This window comes from Acanthaster planci, linkage group LG01 (assembly GCF_054643075.1).
Source record: "Acanthaster planci isolate LZ-2023a linkage group LG01, COTS_SCS, whole genome shotgun sequence".
NCBI lineage: Eukaryota > Metazoa > Echinodermata > Asteroidea > Valvatida > Acanthasteridae > Acanthaster > Acanthaster planci.
The window spans coordinates 24,063,775-24,080,219 of NC_141777.1; the positions used below are offsets into that span (position 1 = coordinate 24,063,775).

At 41.2% G+C, this 16,445-nt stretch overlaps 1 protein-coding gene across 2 annotated transcripts; it reads left to right on the forward strand.

Moving 5' to 3' along the window:
- Positions 1-5,142: 5,142 nt before the first annotated feature.
- Positions 5,143-16,395, forward strand: LOC110978392 (adipocyte plasma membrane-associated protein-like). Of its 2 annotated transcripts, none has more exons than XM_022233359.2 (10): positions 5,143-5,642; positions 7,668-7,864; positions 7,980-8,081; positions 8,790-8,905; positions 9,762-9,857; positions 9,991-10,101; positions 11,213-11,390; positions 12,589-12,723; positions 13,674-13,872; positions 14,257-16,395. In XM_022233359.2, exons 2-10 carry the CDS (start codon positions 7,722-7,724, stop codon positions 14,506-14,508), a joined length of 1,332 nt encoding a protein of 443 aa, XP_022089051.2. In that variant the 5' UTR covers positions 5,143-5,642; positions 7,668-7,721; the 3' UTR covers positions 14,509-16,395. The 2 variants fall into 2 exon arrangements, with proteins under 2 accessions (XP_022089051.2, XP_022089049.2); XM_022233357.2 differs by having other exon boundaries at positions 5,144-5,642; positions 7,663-7,864.
- Positions 16,396-16,445: the final 50 nt, after the last annotated feature.

Here is a 16,445-nt window from a genome sequence, read left to right on the forward strand (position 1 = left end):
ATACGAACTTAATCTGGGAAAATTCAGTGTACAAACTTATGCACAATTTACTCCCTTCCAGTTTAAATTCTTGTTTTACATAAGCATCTAACATTCATATTTTAAAATACTCGAAGCAGTGTGAGGGGAAACTTGTAGGCCCTGTGTCCAGTTTGAACGTCACTGGCTATGAAAGATGTTATTCATCAAGGTATCTTGTACTGGAATGGTCTATATGATTCTCTCAAATCATTACCTTCTTTATATGTGTTTGTTAGAAAACTAAGAACCTGGTTGCTGGGCTCATATTCCTAAATCACATTTATTAATGTGGCGTTGTTTCACAATTGTTTGTTTTGTCTTGTTCGTCATTTGTCTGTCCTATGTCAGCGTGTATGGTTGTCGTCTGTCTGTAGGTTGGAGTACAAAAGCGTTGCTACTTAACTTTAAACCCAATTGTTGTCGTCTAATTTATTAAATGTATAATTCTATTTTATCATGTTACTCAATTCAATGGCCAGATATAGAATGACAGCATTGAAATAAATGTGTCCTCCTCCTCCTCCTCATCCTCATCATCATCATCATCATCATCATCATCATCATCATCATCATCATCATCATCATCATCATCATCATCATCATCATCATCATCAATAGTGCGCCTCCAAGAGTTTGCAACCCGTTGGCCAATCACAATCCGGTTCCACAAAGGTGGACGCGCCACGATTTGCAGACTCCCATTGGACGATCGCTGAAGTTGCGCGTTAACTTCCGGTTCCATGGTCCCGAATGCCATTAACGGCGATCAATGCATCTGGATCTGGATGAACTCTCTGAAAAGCTCTAAATGAGCATCACTCAGAACGGAACTAGGGGGTTGTTCATTCTAGCTATAGATGGTTTTGCAGTGCTATTTTGAAGCTAGATAACTTCTCAATAGAATTCGTGTGTTTTGCCATCTTAGGAAAGAATGAATGAAGATGGGATTGTGACACAGACTGTGGGATGACAAGTTAATTTGCCTTGCAGCTCTTAGTGTTCATTCGTGTGCGAGCTGACGGAGGTTCTTGCAAGTCAAGGAAATCTCTTATGACCAGGTCAACACTGTGATGAATGGTTTTGTGCAGCATGACTAAGCTACTGTACCGTCTTCTCTGCCGTAGGAGGGGAAGTTTGAGCTTTTTAGTGTTGCTGTAACAGAGCTGGTCCTCCTATAATCTTGAATGATAGTACGCACCGCCCTGCGCTAGCGCTGGACAGCCTCAATTTTGTCAATGTGTTTCTTAGTATGCGGAGCCCATATACAGAGCTACAATACTCAAAGTGGGGTCGATAACTCTATGTGCAGTGCATGTGCAGTGGGCGTGGTTTAAACTGATCTGACGTTACACTTACGAACCAGATACGTGAATTCTGTCGACCCTTTCCAAACGCGAATTGGGTCGACAGATTTCGCTTATTGTGATTGGCCAACGCGTTATAAACTCTAAGTTGGAGGCGTGCTATAGAGCCTGAAAGTCAAAGGTCACGCAGCGAGCTTCCGGAACCCTCGCGCGGTCCTCCTATGGGGATTTTATGTTTGGCCGTCCTATCACGTGCAATAGCTTTTGGAAGAATAATTCCTAAGTGAAACCACCCAATGAAATACTTATGTTGGAGCTTTACCTTTGTGTTCCTCACAGTAATATCTAGGAAAAGTTACATTGAGATATGTAAAAAATGAATGTTCGTAACGACCTGTCACTTCCGGCGATATTACGATATGTCTCCATGTCCATGCACGTTTGTTTTCACTGCCTGTGCTTACGTGAAAACGAGATTGTACAACGTTGCAAAGATTTACCTACTTGCAGTCGATGGGTTCCAGATTCCGTTGAGTTGACATCATGCAGTTGTTGTTGGCAAAAGTTAGATAAAAGATTATAATCCTTCGTAATTGAAGTAGAATATTGCTTTAGGTTTACTACTTATAAATTATAAGACTGTTTAAAATATTTTGATCAGTTTTTATTTCGGTTTTTACCGACGGACTACCATAAAATTTCATACCGTAAATATTTAAGTTCGACAGCTAGCTTACCTACCCGGCTGGGAATTACCGAACATCAAAGGTACCATCCGATCATGCCGAATATAGACGCGACGCTTTCGGAATATTTCGGCTAATTCCGGAAAACTGGAGGAATTCCTCCAGTCTTGGTTTGCACGCTAAAGCCAAGCCAATGCACAACATTAGCTGGAGCACTTGCCCAGATGTCGCAGCCAAGTAGTGCGTGCCCCTTAACAGGGCGGTCATGCGGCCGGATATAGTGCTACATGAAGGGCGAATTGTGGACTTAATTCACAGATGCAGGACGATATACAGGAGGGAGTATCATTTTGCCGTGTACGGTACACACAATCCAGAGATCGAGATGCCATTTTTACCGATAAGTTTACCACAGCATTAATGTACTTGTACCAATGTTTGATGTTTTTCGACCGTGCAGGGTGTCACCAACTTCCTGCTGGGGCCGAAACTTGAAAGTTTCCAGAGGTTTCCAATTTCAAAGAGAATTATTTCACTGTAGAAATTTCAACATTGTAGAGTTTCATATCACCTCAGGAGGCCCGAGCCACCGTTTCGTTTTATTTCATTACAGTTTATTAGGCATACTAGATCAAACAGCGAGTCATAAGACTGACAATGTCTGATTTCTATGTAACATTTAGGCAAATTTAAAAGCACTAAAAGTTCAAGAATAAAATTAGATCGGAAAACAGCTAAAATCATGACTAAATATAAGACATTACGATGGAACTAGAGAGGTAAACTGACATCACACAAACCAAGTATTAACACTGTAGAACTAGAACAACACAGAAAACAACTGAGCTGAGCTTCAGTGCACCCTCACCAGCGAAAGAAAAACAGATGGTACTAATATTTCCAACCGGGTTCTAGCACGCACTCGGCGTGCACACGAAGACCACACATTCTAGGCCAAAATCGTTGTGCGTACTCAGCGTACTTCGCGTCAAACGCGCATAAACTTGTGTATCTGCGCGGTGCGTGAATACCAACGTGCTGTCAGTTTCAAAACACGCCCTCTTTTGCTCCAACTCGGAACGGATTATTGCGTCTTTATCCCTTGAAGTCAAGCTCAAAGTGAGTTCAAATGTGTCATTAAAGAACAGGACCTGCACAGACGCGCTATGCGTCTCAGGACGCCCAGAGCACCTGCTGATGAAAATGTATCCTACAGCGCATGCGCACCAGACCGACCCTTGCAGTTTTGCTTCGCATGTCTGCTTGTTTGATCGGTTCTTTATATTTTGGGGAGGGGTTGGATACCAAGTAATCTAACATCGGTGCCACGGTCTAGTTTAAATTGAAAATAGGCCTATTCTGTGTAAATGACCCTTCGTTCTGGTCACGCACGTCGTGCGTCGCCCGTGTTTTTTTTGGTCACGATTGCACAGTGGTATTTTTAACTTTGACCCTTGATCGTTTCACATGTACATATCCTTGTTCGATCGATCCACCATGCCTGACTCTCATTTTAGCAATAGAACTAGAAGATGTACATGTAGGCCTATTCGTTTTTGCAGTTGCGCCAAACTCCAATTGAAAGAAGAAATAATATCCTGACATCGGCTAAGTAACGTGTATATGAAATAACACCATTTTGGTTACATAAATAAATCAACAAAGTAGACTTTTGTTACGGTAGATTGTTTTTCTCGATAAATTAATTACTCTAGACGTAACTTTACTCGTTAACAGCCAGACTTTAGGTCTATAGCCTATGTGATATTTCTGTCTGTCCCTGCACGATATCCCACAGAACGGAATGTAAATAATAGATTATTTACAATGTTTGATTCCCAATAGTTTTCATAAGAGACGAACTGATTCAACATTATTTTGAGGGCGGGTATACCTATGATGAAATCTGCTGTATACTCCAAATTAGACATGACTTTATTTGCAGGTTGGCTCACAGAAGTCTTTTAAACAGTAACGTTACTTGTTAGCCCCATAAGTAATGCTGATGTGCTGGACAACCTGTTCTCATTGGCCTATCCACCATGGCATACACACCCACAAAAACCAACACGTCATATTTTCTGAAACTTAAACCAAGTGGTAATTGCCCCTTAACAATACATTTAATAAACAGTTTGTTATCCACAGCACGTCTTAGTATTTCTGGATTTCAAGGTGAAATTGAGAGGACAAGATATCTGTATCGGTTGGCATATTTCTTCCTGGAATTTGATGAAAACAAGTCGGCACATTTTTACAGTATGCAAATTAGAATAACACTGTGGATAAGTTGGCCGGAACATTTTTGCCGAAAATGTTTTCCCCCCAAAAACACTTGGTTGAATTCTCAGAGGCGATATTTTCTTGTCAAGGGGCAGGGGTAGTCTAGCATTATTGGAATTAATTATGTGACTAGTATATGCTTTGCAGGTGGGATTTGTACTTGCCTTACTCGGGAAAGATCTTTAGAAGTGAATGGAATCATCACATTGTCATTTGTTAAACAACGGCTTTTGCAGGTCCTATGCAACACATTTGATGGGCGACGCACGACGGACGACGCACGACGGGCGACGGAAAATGGCATGTTTGGAACTGGTAAATGGCAGAATTGGGACACAACAAAAAGCAAAATGCCACCGACGACGGGCGACGGGCGACGGCAGATATGGAATTCCATAGTTTTAGGAAAGTGTCGATCAAGCTGATGGCAATTCCTGAAACTTAAATTCTCAAACATGTATGTGAAGATTTTACGGTTGTATAGGTTCAGATAATTCGTAAATCAAGAGGACTGATGTAGGCTAATTCCTCATACAACTTCAAACTATTCAGGTTTGAATTCAAAGTTCCACTAAACTGCCCCTTGCATGTATTAAATTGCAAACACTGTCTGCAATTCCACCCCAGCTCTAAGATATTTTTGTTGGTTTTATTTCTTTCATTTTTTCTGAGGGCAAGAGACAACAGCAAAAACATCAAGACTTAGTGGGTGCGTTCGAGCAAGCTACTCGTCTCGTGTTAACAACGCAAGTACTCTCTCTAAGCGCACGAACGGGAGGAGTACTTGGACATACACTGTACATGTGTACTCCCCGTCATGCTGACTTGGGAGTGATGCGCGCACATCCCTACTCTATTAACAGGACTAACCGCGCGAACGCAGCCATTAGGTCTAACCTCTTAGTCCGCTCTAAGCCACCATATATTTTTTAGATCGGTGTCCTAACTACAAATGCGGTAATCCCATATTTTTCGTGGCAAAGAAACAGGAAGTGTAGCAGGGTATCTGTCTTACAAATACCCCCCTCCCTCCCGGATACATACGTCGAGGGCAGGCCTAGGTCGTATGCAAGTGAAATAACACTGGGCTAAAACTTTAAAAGGAAGTTTTGGCAATTTTCGATAGTGTCGGTAACAAAGCCATTTCAGGAAGTTCACTTGTGCAGGTGAGGCAGATAGTGAAAAAGTGCTGATCATTGCGGAAAACGTACAGCATTATTGTGCAAAATCCTTTCAAACCGCAGTCCTGTAAGTGCGAAGTACTACCAGTCATCAGGTTGTTGTCGTAGCCAAGTCGCGGTACTCCCTCTAGATCCGCTGAATTGGAACTTTCGGAAGTTTGGGCAAAGTAAGTATTATTACGTGGCCAGAATATCATTTTATACCAGGCCTACACTTTAACATTTATCATAGCTTCGATGATGATCAATGTCTGGTTTTGATGAGTTGAAAAATGAAGCGTACAAGTTGCAGTGTATGCCTAGGTAGGCTGACAGTGATACATGTAGGCCTACTACTAGCTCTACTGAGTGGAGCATTACCTGGTTACTATTCCTCTTTGTAAGATTTTGGACGGGATTGTCATACTTACGCTCCACGCCTGTACATAGAGTAAGGTGAAAACGGTTCTCAAAAATTCCAAAGACTCACCAAAAATACCTCTCTTGGCTTCTGTAAAACTAAATGCCAACGTCAAACGGTTGGGGCTTCAATGATATTTCCAACTTCAAAATTTTTGGAATTTTTTTGGAATTTTTGAGAACCGTTTTCCCCTTACTCTATGTACAGGCGTGGAGCGTTAGTATGACGATCCCGTCCAAAATCATACAAAGAGGAATACTAACGCTCCACTCAGTAGAGCTAGGCTGATACATAGTCCAAGTAACTTGGAGTGAAGTTGTCCCCTACAAATTGCCTTTTTTAACATTTGGACCTGACCATGTCCAAATGTTAAAAAAATACAATTTGTAGGGTCCAAGTTACTCAGACTATGGTAAATGTAGGCCTACATTATGTACCCCCAGAACTGTGGGGTCTGATGTCCGCTCCGCTCCCGTTTGTGGGAACGGAGGGGACATCAGACCCCACAGTTTTGGGGGTATACATCATGAAGCCCTATGTCACTGTTGAGGCCTTGGATTGGCTCTCTCTGGCTAGCTGTCTGACCAGTACATGTACTATGGTCATGGAGCCATTAAAAAGCATTTTTAATAGTTCCGTACACTGGCCATCCTGTCAGAAATAGGTGCCCCAAACCTTTAGAACTGGTAAGTTAGTGCCATAATTCTAAAGGGTAATAATTGACATAATTGCTATCATGGCTATAGCCAAGTGAGACATGTTGAATTTTTCCACTTCTAGAAATAAAAAGTACAGTGACTAACAAGTCTTACTATATGCACCCAGAAACCCTTTTTGGCTTTTTTGGTTAACTTATGGATATGTCCGAGTAATTGCTCCAATTATAGCTGTAAGAAGCTTAATTTGCAAGAATTTCATATGGGACCATTAATCACAGAACTGTGAGCTCGTAATGTACCAGTATCTGAACTGAGAGGAGTCCCAGTTTAACTTTGCAAAGCTTTGGAGTCATTTTAGAGGAGCAATAGGGGTTTAATTCCGAAGAGTGCTTGGTAGAAAGTAGTCTGAACTTGATGTTTATTACACTTGCAATTTGAGATTGTCCAAAAAGAAACTCTTGATTACCAGCCCTGAAACCAGTCTCAGGCATGGGGGGGGAGAGCACAGCTAGGGGGATACATCATAAGAACAAGAGTTAATTTTGATGTTTATTGTTTGTGCTAATAGGCGGCCAGCTGCTCACCAGGGAGGGCCTGGCCCCCTGAGGCTCTGAGCCCCTTTGTGATGGGCGTGTTAACTGCTTGTTTTGAACTTTATTACTTGCCCTAGCATAGAAGTACATGTGTTACTGTAGCTTGGCTCAGATGCTTGGTGGACAGCTAGTATCCAGGCCACAGTAGTTGATGGCTACATGTGTCAGACGTTATGGGTATGCATGGGTTGGTGATAGTTGGGCCCCACATAGCTTAACTTTATCTTTGCATTCCTCACTCCACCGTATTTCCAAGATTTAGCATTTTTGAGTCAAGTAGTTCATGAGTCTAAAATGTGAAATGTTAACTTTAATGGGAGACTTTGAGACACTGGTGGCAGCAGACATACCGGTCCACAGTTTCACAGTTTTGGGCAAGCTAAGAACAATGCCTGCATGTTTAGAACAATGCCCGCATGCTGAGAACAATGAGCACATGCTCAGAACAGGCGAAAAGAACCGGTTTGTTTGCCGCCACCAAGCGTCTCAAAGTCTCCCTTTGTTCATACATAGAAAAATCAATGTTTGATTCCAGTATAGAAGGAAGCCATCAGCAACACCAGTTCAGTTACTGTGAAGTGATCATTTGAGAAGATGTCTGCTACATCGTCAAGCAGTGGCCTCAAGAAAAGGAAGGGCCAGTCTCTAGCACCTTCCCCCGGCGTGGAGGAAATTGACACCAAGAAGAATCAAGTGCCCGTGCCAAGAGTTTGGAAACTAAGGCCCCCAACGTTGTGGTAATTGTGCTGTTAAAAGTTTCAGTGAAATAGCATTCTTGTAATTGCATTCCTAAAGAATACCTCTGTATCCCATTTTATCCATTCTTACAATTTGTTTGTATTAATTTCACAGGCAGCGCACTAAATTTGTTCTGAAAGTACTAATGGGAGTAGCTGTTGTTGCTGGTGCAGTTACCTATTATTTGGAGTCACCAATCAACCCTGAAGGTTTCAGGTAGGTAATCCAACTGATTTATTCCATTTTTTTTTTTACTGTACAAACCTTGAAAGCATTTTCTTATATTGTGACCAAAACAGGAAAAATTAAGTAAAAGGAAAGGGAAAAGCTTAGAAAAAGAAATGAGGTGACAATCACCATACTGCATGAAACTATATCGTGGAATTAAACCCCTTCTACTGTTACTGCCTTGTCAGTTTGCTGCCAATGAGAACTTTGATCCCCTTAGAAAGAGCTTTGCCCCCTCTTCCTGGTAACGGGTGTGCCCCATAGCCCTTACCCCACCTGCTGCAAAAAGGTGTACACTGTAGCTGATAATTTACAAATCTGTGGGACCTTATCGCATTTGGAAGTTAACATTGGTATAAACTGCCAAATGGTCACCACTTGGAACTCTGACGCTGTTTGGCCTAAGGGATGGTTGGATCTTATTAGTACCAGAAGGATTCTCACTTCGACACTGTGGGTTGCAGGCTTTTGAGCCAGTGCACGATAGAGATACAGGGCTAATTGTATTCTTGGCATTGACATTTATACAGTACGCAAATTCGATTCGTCCTCTCCTCGAGCCTTTTCTTGTGTGCTTTATTGTGTGAGAAATTTTGGTGTATCACAAACTGAAGCTCAGAACAGTGTTAATTAGCCGCTATCTACTGTAGATAGCATACACATCTCTCAGTGATGCTTGGATGTTGTGTCTTTCAGCCTTCCAACTCCTCCAGCCCTAGAAGGCGCTCTTGCCCCGAACACAAGGTTGTTGGATGGGGTCAAACTCCTGGAAGGGAAGATACGAGGTCCGGAATGCCTAGCTGAAGATAATGGTTAGTGATGGCTGGCGGTGAGAAAGTTAAGCGTTCTACTAAAACTCAAGATAACAACTTGTAGCGCAAGAAATAAACCTTGGAGACATTATGGAGGTCTTTGGAGATCTAAATAGGGGTGAATTGGTCTGATCTTCCTGCGAATGTGTGCTTGGGTTCTCACTGGGATCAGAGGACTCATGCCCCATGCCATCATAAATCCTCAAAAACTTAAACTGTGGCAGCAAAAAATACAAAACATCACAGATAGTCAAAAAAATGTATGTAACGTGTGACCAGATAATACAATAGAAAGCCTAGTGTGATACTAGCACCCCTTTTGATGCACTGAAATGTTTTTGTACATCATTGGCAGTTACGTAAGCCCAGGGTTTACAAAGACGTTGGACTCAAATTAACTGTAACTGTGCCCTTAGCTGTAACAATGGAAAATGTTGCTGTTAATAAGGGAACCTTGGAAATCAGTTTTGTTCTCCATCTTGCTAGACATTTTACTACAATGGAAATTGGCCATATTCACTTCAGTATAAAGATGTGAAAAAATGTTTTATGTCATTGAACCACATCCTAGATTGGCTTGTTGCATATAACTTCTCTAAAGCAGATGATGACCCAAGGTTTACTTTGAAATGAGTCTTCAGTTTTTGACTAACTGTTATTTTCCTGTGGTGATAGTGTTTCTGTCTCAACACAAGCTTGTAGACGCCCGCAGCTGAATTGCCTCAAAGAGATAGATGCATTTTTTTGCCTGAGATGTTTTGAGCTATGAGAGAAAGCAAAGTTTTTCCACTTGTCAGTGTGGTGCCCAACAAATGAATATTAATTTAAAAATACTGTTGCTTTGTGTTCATTGCAGGTAAAATATTTACAGGAACGTATGACGGTGGAATCTTTAGAATAACCAACGAATCAAAAATGCGCAGTATGGGAAGACTGGGTTCCAGACCATGTGGTAAGTTTGAATCATCTCATCCGGCCCTGCTGAAATTCTTCAACCAAGTTACTGATAGATATATGTGCTTGAGTTGTAAAAAAGTGTCTAGATTAATAAACTTCATCCCCCTTCCCCCTTCACTCCTCCATAGGCACTCCCGTCAACGAACCCAACTGTGGACGCCCATTGGGATTGAGAATCTATGGTGGTGAGATTCTTGTGATGGATAGCTACATGGGACTGTTCCGAGTGAAGCCAAATGGTATGCCAAATAGATCTTATTCACAGGAAGCCATTTTTGATTGGGTTCCCATCTTCTTGAATGTAATCTGTTAATGGGGGTGACGCCAGACTATTTTTGGTTCCATGCCTCACTTTCATATTCCTTCAATGTGGTTTAAAACATTTAGATACAATTAATCACAAATATTAAAACTCCCCATCAGCATAAATGACGGTGTATTGTAATGAAGTTTCAGTCCAGTGCTGTCACTTTTATTCCCAGGAACCAAAACAAAATGTTAACCTTGCTTTTAATTCAATATGGCTGACTTGTGAATAAGGCCAACTGAGTTTTTAGTGAAAAGAATAAATTTATTAGGAAACCGTTATATTTCTTAAGAGTATACTTATTACTTATGCTATTATTTTGTAATTCAAGAAATGAATTAATTTTGACAAATGTGAAAACTAATCAAATTTTTGTAGCCTTGGCAAAGAGAAGTAAGCCCGTCTTATGGATGATCCATAAGATAGGCTTGTTTGAAAAATGGATACTTCAACATTAATTCCAGATTTATTGGAACTAAATATTTGTCATCAGTAAAAGAAATTTTTTGAGTGAAGGTAATTTTGAAAAGTGAAGCGAATCTGAACAACTAAAGCAAATCATATTCTGGGTGAAAGATAACAGGAGTACTACTAATGAGTTTTAATGAGGAAGAAATTGACTGGAATGGTATTTGAACCAGTGACCTCCAGAACTTCAGACCTGTAGTTTCAAGGATGAGATTTGTCAAGGTTTTCCTGATTTCCAGATTTTTCATCAGGATTACCAGATTTAGGATTTTCCAAACAATCTCTTTCAATAGTTGGAAAATGCTCAGTTTACCCACATGAATGACTGTCTGGTGGCAAGTCTTATCTGACAGACACCTCCATTGATGCGTGAGTAGTGCAGGAACCACCAATATAAGGATTGGTTGCTCAGTTGCTAGAGTGCTGGCACAGTGTCTTGGAGGTCACAGGTTGAAATTTTGCTCTACTCTATTCCTTTGTTCATCTTTATTATGACTTTGAAAGCACCATGTCAGTTTCCCTGCATGGCTTGGGCGATGAGATAATTATTATTTTTGTTTAACAATTTTCCTCAGGGTTCATTGAAAGGCTGGTAAGCAGTACTCGGAGCTACGACCGCTTCCCCATCAAGTACGGCAATGACCTGGAGAAGTTCCGGGGTGAGAACAGGGACTTCTTCTTCATCGATTCCTGCAAGACATGGAACCACCGTCAGCGGGATAATGCCCTGTGGGAGGCCAGTGGCTGTGGAAGGTGATCGTTCTCAAAACTTGTTTTAGTCAGTCACCCCGCAAGTTGTAACATTTCAGTGGAATTAGATTTCAGTTAGAGTTAGTGGAGGGGAAATGTGAGGGGAGGTGTAGTATCTCATGTGGCCATCTGTCCACCTGTCATGGGAATGGGCTCAGATAGCACCAAAAGGCAACGGTTTAAAAACAGACAGGCAGTTTCTAACGTTGCATTAGGAAGGACAGGCAGATATTGTAATTTCTAGATGAAACCCTGGGTCAGTGTCCAATTTTGGGTTGCAGTTGAGTCAGTCAAGAGTCCAGTCCTTTCATGGATATGGGGGATGAACATTGATAAAGAATGCTTCTTGTTACAGTTCAATGGAATAGCTTGTGACTTAGCTCAAGAATAGACTACTTGTGATGGACTTGCAGGGAGTTACGATGGTCTCAAGTACTATCCCAGCCCTTGTTTGTGTATCATAAGTCTTACCAGTTAGCCCTAACATTCCTGAATCCTCCAAGTTTAATATGATTTTGCACCCATCCTAGGGGGTTAGGGTTAAGATCATTTGCCATAGCCCCTCCAGACCTTTGAAATTCTTTCAGGAGATTTGGGGGGATTTAGGAGGACCGAGGGAGGTGCAGCCTACCCATTTTCACTTCCCATCAGCCTCGATACCTCTAAACTGTCAGAGTACAAGTTTGACTTGTATGCACAGTGGAGGGTTTTGGAGGTCCCAGGATGTTCATAGCACACATATACTTGGGACGTTGGGGTTGACCCTGTCACATAATACTCCAAACTTACCTTAATCTTACTCTTGGGGTTTAGATTTTCCGTCGATGTGTCCTGTTTGCAGGTGACGATAAAAACTACAAGTAAAAGTGGCCAAGTATTCTCTATGCCATACCTGAGACTCACCATAAATTCCGATGTTAAAAATCTCTCCGACTCGCCTTTTTACCAAATCCCCTCAGTAATTTGGATATTTCCAGTGACTGATCTCCGCGTTTTTGCTCGTTTATTGTTTCACACTTGTAGGAAAGGGCTTTGATCTGGTTAAAATTGCTGTATAAATACGTGTCTATTATTATAATGTTCTCAACAAAACTGTGTTGAAGGCGAGGTCCTTCTTGAAACAGTTCATCCCGTTAGGCAGATAGTAACTGATAGTTTGTGTTTCTCTTTGACACTTGTGTTTCAAAATCTCCCGTTGCAGGTTAATGTGGTTTAACCCCATCAACAACATGAGCAACATTGCCGTGCCCAAGCTGTACTACCCAACTGGCATACAGTTCTCTCCTGATGAAGACTTCATGCTAATCTCAGAGGCAACTCGTTTCCGCATCCTCAAGTGAATGGTTTTTCTTGCTTGTATCAGTCCTTCTACAAACTGCATATTCGGGTCTCAAGTTGTTAACCACTTGGCGCCGGGGGCATTTATGTATGTTGATGATGCTTGGATGGAATATTTTCTTTTTTTTTCTGTTTTCAAAATACTTTAAAAATTCATACCTTCATTTACTGGACACTTACACCCACATGAAGGACTGTCTGGGTCTACTCTGACAGACAACATCTATTGGCGCTGGAGTATTTCAGCCAGGCCTGCTGCCTTGTAAACAGAGCCCAGATTGTGCGGTATTTTCTTTTGTTCACGAGCCTGGCACAGTGCGCTGCTGACTCCTTTTCAATAGGGGCCAGAGTAGCGTACAGCGGTACTGTGTGGCTCATCACTGTGGTGGTGGAGCGCTTTTGTCCCTGGTGGCAATCCGGTCGCTCTAAATCCCCTAAACCGTAATATACTGTTTCAAAAAAAGTCTGAATTATCTCCACTATTGAGAGTGAAAAAATGTTGGTAATGCCCAGCAGCCTGGTGTTTTGTTACGAGTATGGTCTTTTGTCACAAGGCCCAGTTTCCTTTGTCTGATTTCGGAGACCCCGGTCACGCGTATAAAGAATACGTGTCCAGTACCGGCAGTCCCAAGTGGTTAACTCAACAATTTGTTGTTAGATCTTTTTTTGTGTCATTTTTTCTTTTCCTCTGTTTAAAATTTCCAAGCTGCGTTCCCCTTGTATTTTTCTTTGTCGTGTAAGAGGAAAATATTCACCTTCTCTGCTGGATAAGATGCTTCTAAACTGTCCCAGCCCACCAACATTTTGTCAGCATTTTAACTGTCTGAAGGATGTACTCGGGACCACAGCGTATGTTGCAATGTCAAAGGAAAAAAAGGCCTGCATCAAAAGGAGACGCTTGTATACATTTCTTGATATTCATGACTGGATCGGATCATATTCTTGCAGGTACCATTTCCAGGGCCCATTATCTGGTGGCTACCAGGTCTTTGCCAGCAATCTGCCAGGTATGCCGATGAAGGTCCGCCCCAGTGTGACTGGGGGCTATTGGGTGGCTCTGGCCCATGTGGGCGGTCGCATCGGGACGTCCATCCCAATTTTCGATTTCCTGTATGCAAGGCCCTGGCTTCGAACGATCATCACCAAGGTGTGTGCTTGATTACTTTGACTAACTACTGGCGTCTACCTTTGCTGTGGTTTTCTTTTTGTTTAGTTTGCTGTTTTGTTTTGTTTGAAAAATGATTCATTGTTGCTCTGCTGCTTGAAGATTGTTTATGCTTGAATCTTAGTTTTCTTTTTATCGACAAGTAAGTTTTATGTCAACACTTATTTATCTTGTGACCAGAAAGTTTGGTATAAAATAAATATAAATGAATGTGTCACTTGAACAAAAATTGTCTCTCTCCTAACAAGGATTATTATTATATATAACTAATTATTGTTATGGAAATAACAATATAAAATTTAATTTAAAAAAAGCTAAACAGAGCAAACGTGACCAGAAATGTCAACCTCACTCCTGTCTCTGCAGTACATTAACCCTGAAACTCTCACAAAGTGGCTGTCCAAGTACGGCATGATCTTGGAGTTGGACCAGCAGGGTAAGATCTTGCAGAGCCTGCACGACCCCACTGGCCAGATGGTCTCGTCTGCCACCAGCGTCCTGGACATGGGGGATGCGCTGTACATAGGCTCGGCCGAGAAGGATTACATCGTGAAGATTCGGATGGAGGGTAGACAACTGCCGGAGGCACAGAAGACTATGCAATCAAAGACTGCATAGTGGAAACCATTCTGAATTTGAATCCTTACAAAGTAGGTAATTCAGACTTGTAAGCCTTATCTTGATCTCCCTTTCTTCTGTCAAATGCAATGCATTGTACTTTGGGCATGATTAGCATTAGAATTGTACTCTTGTCACGAAAGACTTCAAGATTGTAGAAATGGACATAAAAGAAGTGTCAACTGGTGTGTGTGGTGAGAAACCGTTGAGTTCAAATTAAGTGAGTATACTACAAGCCTGAAAATTCAAAAGTGTTTCATAGGTCAGTGGGTTAACATGTCAAAATATCATAGTGTTATTGGCATTTCACAGTGGTGGCAAAAGTGTGCTAGAGGGATGGGCTTGATTTGAGCTGCTGAGTTTTCAGTACCAGACTACCTGCCTTGCAGACTCATAGCTGTTTGTGCAGCAGCACTTATGGCCAAAGATATCTGTTGGTGTTTTCAACAAAACTTTCTCTGCCGAAGTGAAGCTACTGATGTGCATCTTTCTTCAACCAGTAGATAAATCCAATGACAAGAATTTAAGCCCTTACTGTGGGGCCACCCTGTTTGCCCAGAGGTAGTGCACATGTGCTACATTCCTCTCTGACCAGTAGGATGTCGTAACTTGCCAAACTCTGCGCACAAGCCACAGTTAAAGCCCATGTGTGAGTGTGATAGCCCGGCTGGAATGGCATCTGCTCGGATGTGTCTATAGGAGCTTGTGACTTGCCAAATGGGTGTGCGCGTCAAGTTTGAGAACGTGTGTGGTGCCACCACAGTAAGATGTCTCAGTGTATAGGCACATTTACACACATCATTCCAGGTCTTACCTTAAAATCTGACATTCCTGATTTATAATTTACGTTGTGATCAGAGAGTTTATAAAATATGTTAAGATCAGAATGCTTCAATTTAGACAGGAAGATGTGTACGTCCTTTTCATTGTTGGTTGGTACAGGTGTGTCTGAATGTTTTGTTTAAAGCAACAAGATTAGACTTTATTGTAAACTACTACGTGGATTTTTAACCTCTTTTGGAAATGTGTACTGAAGTAAGGTGCAGTTTTTTCACATTGGATACTAAATATTTTGTGTACTGGAATTGACTTTTTAATTGAAGTATTTGTCATGTGAACTACATAATGTACATGCAATATTGTTGATATTACAATATTTTCTTTCTCTAGATGTGTAAACGTTCATATTCTGTTCCTTGTGGAAGAAAACCAGTAAATGCCATGATTGTTAAAAACAGGCAATGTCAGTACTCTTGTGCAAGGTATTTTCCGAATCTACTCCGAAGATGTTTTATATATTTTGACCAGAAAGTTGGAATATTTTTGTATGAAATTTGCCCATTGTTTGGAAGTAGGTATAGTACTACTGCTAAAGTGCTTAACAGATATTTGCATTGAATACTAAAGTATTTTTGATATGTAGTTTCTACTAGAAAGGATTATATATTTTCTGCATTGATGAATATCAGTAGTTACTAGGTTGCAAAATGGTAATTAGAAATGTCTCTTTGGTTGGGGGTGGGGGTAGATCCAGTCTGTGCAAATGTTCTCATGCAGAGTACATTGTACTAAGAGTATGAAATATTTTTCTTCTATTCCAGAAATTTGAGTGTTTTTGCCCGAGTAGTTTTGGTTTCACATTTGAACTGTGGAAGTGTAATAAATTGTCAAAATTTGAAAATTACTATGCAGGATTAGAATTATTTCTGTTCTCTGTTGAACAAATAAGACTACATGTTGCTCATGTCATGTCACTGTATTTCCCTTTGATGTGCAGTTCTTTAGTCAGCTGTTACAGACCTTGGAAAAGGTGTCTCCCTGCTTGAAGTTATATTTTGGCTCAGCCAATCAGAATGTTCTGGAAATAAATGTATAACAAAGGCTGTCGCCGTTGGTCTCTCTTCACAAAATTTCTTATGGAAGAAGAGGTCATTTTT

Bases quoted from the DNA above. Each gene is read 5' to 3' on its own strand.
- LOC110978392 (XM_022233359.2), top strand. From the start codon at position 7,722: ATGTCTGCTACATCGTCAAGCAGTGGCCTCAAGAAAAGGAAGGGCCAG. The intron at 11,391-12,588 runs GTGATCGTTCTC...CTCCCGTTGCAG, and splicing joins GAGGCCAGTGGCTGTGGAAG to GTTAATGTGGTTTAACCCCA. The intron at 12,724-13,673 runs GTGAATGGTTTT...ATATTCTTGCAG, and splicing joins ACTCGTTTCCGCATCCTCAA to GTACCATTTCCAGGGCCCAT.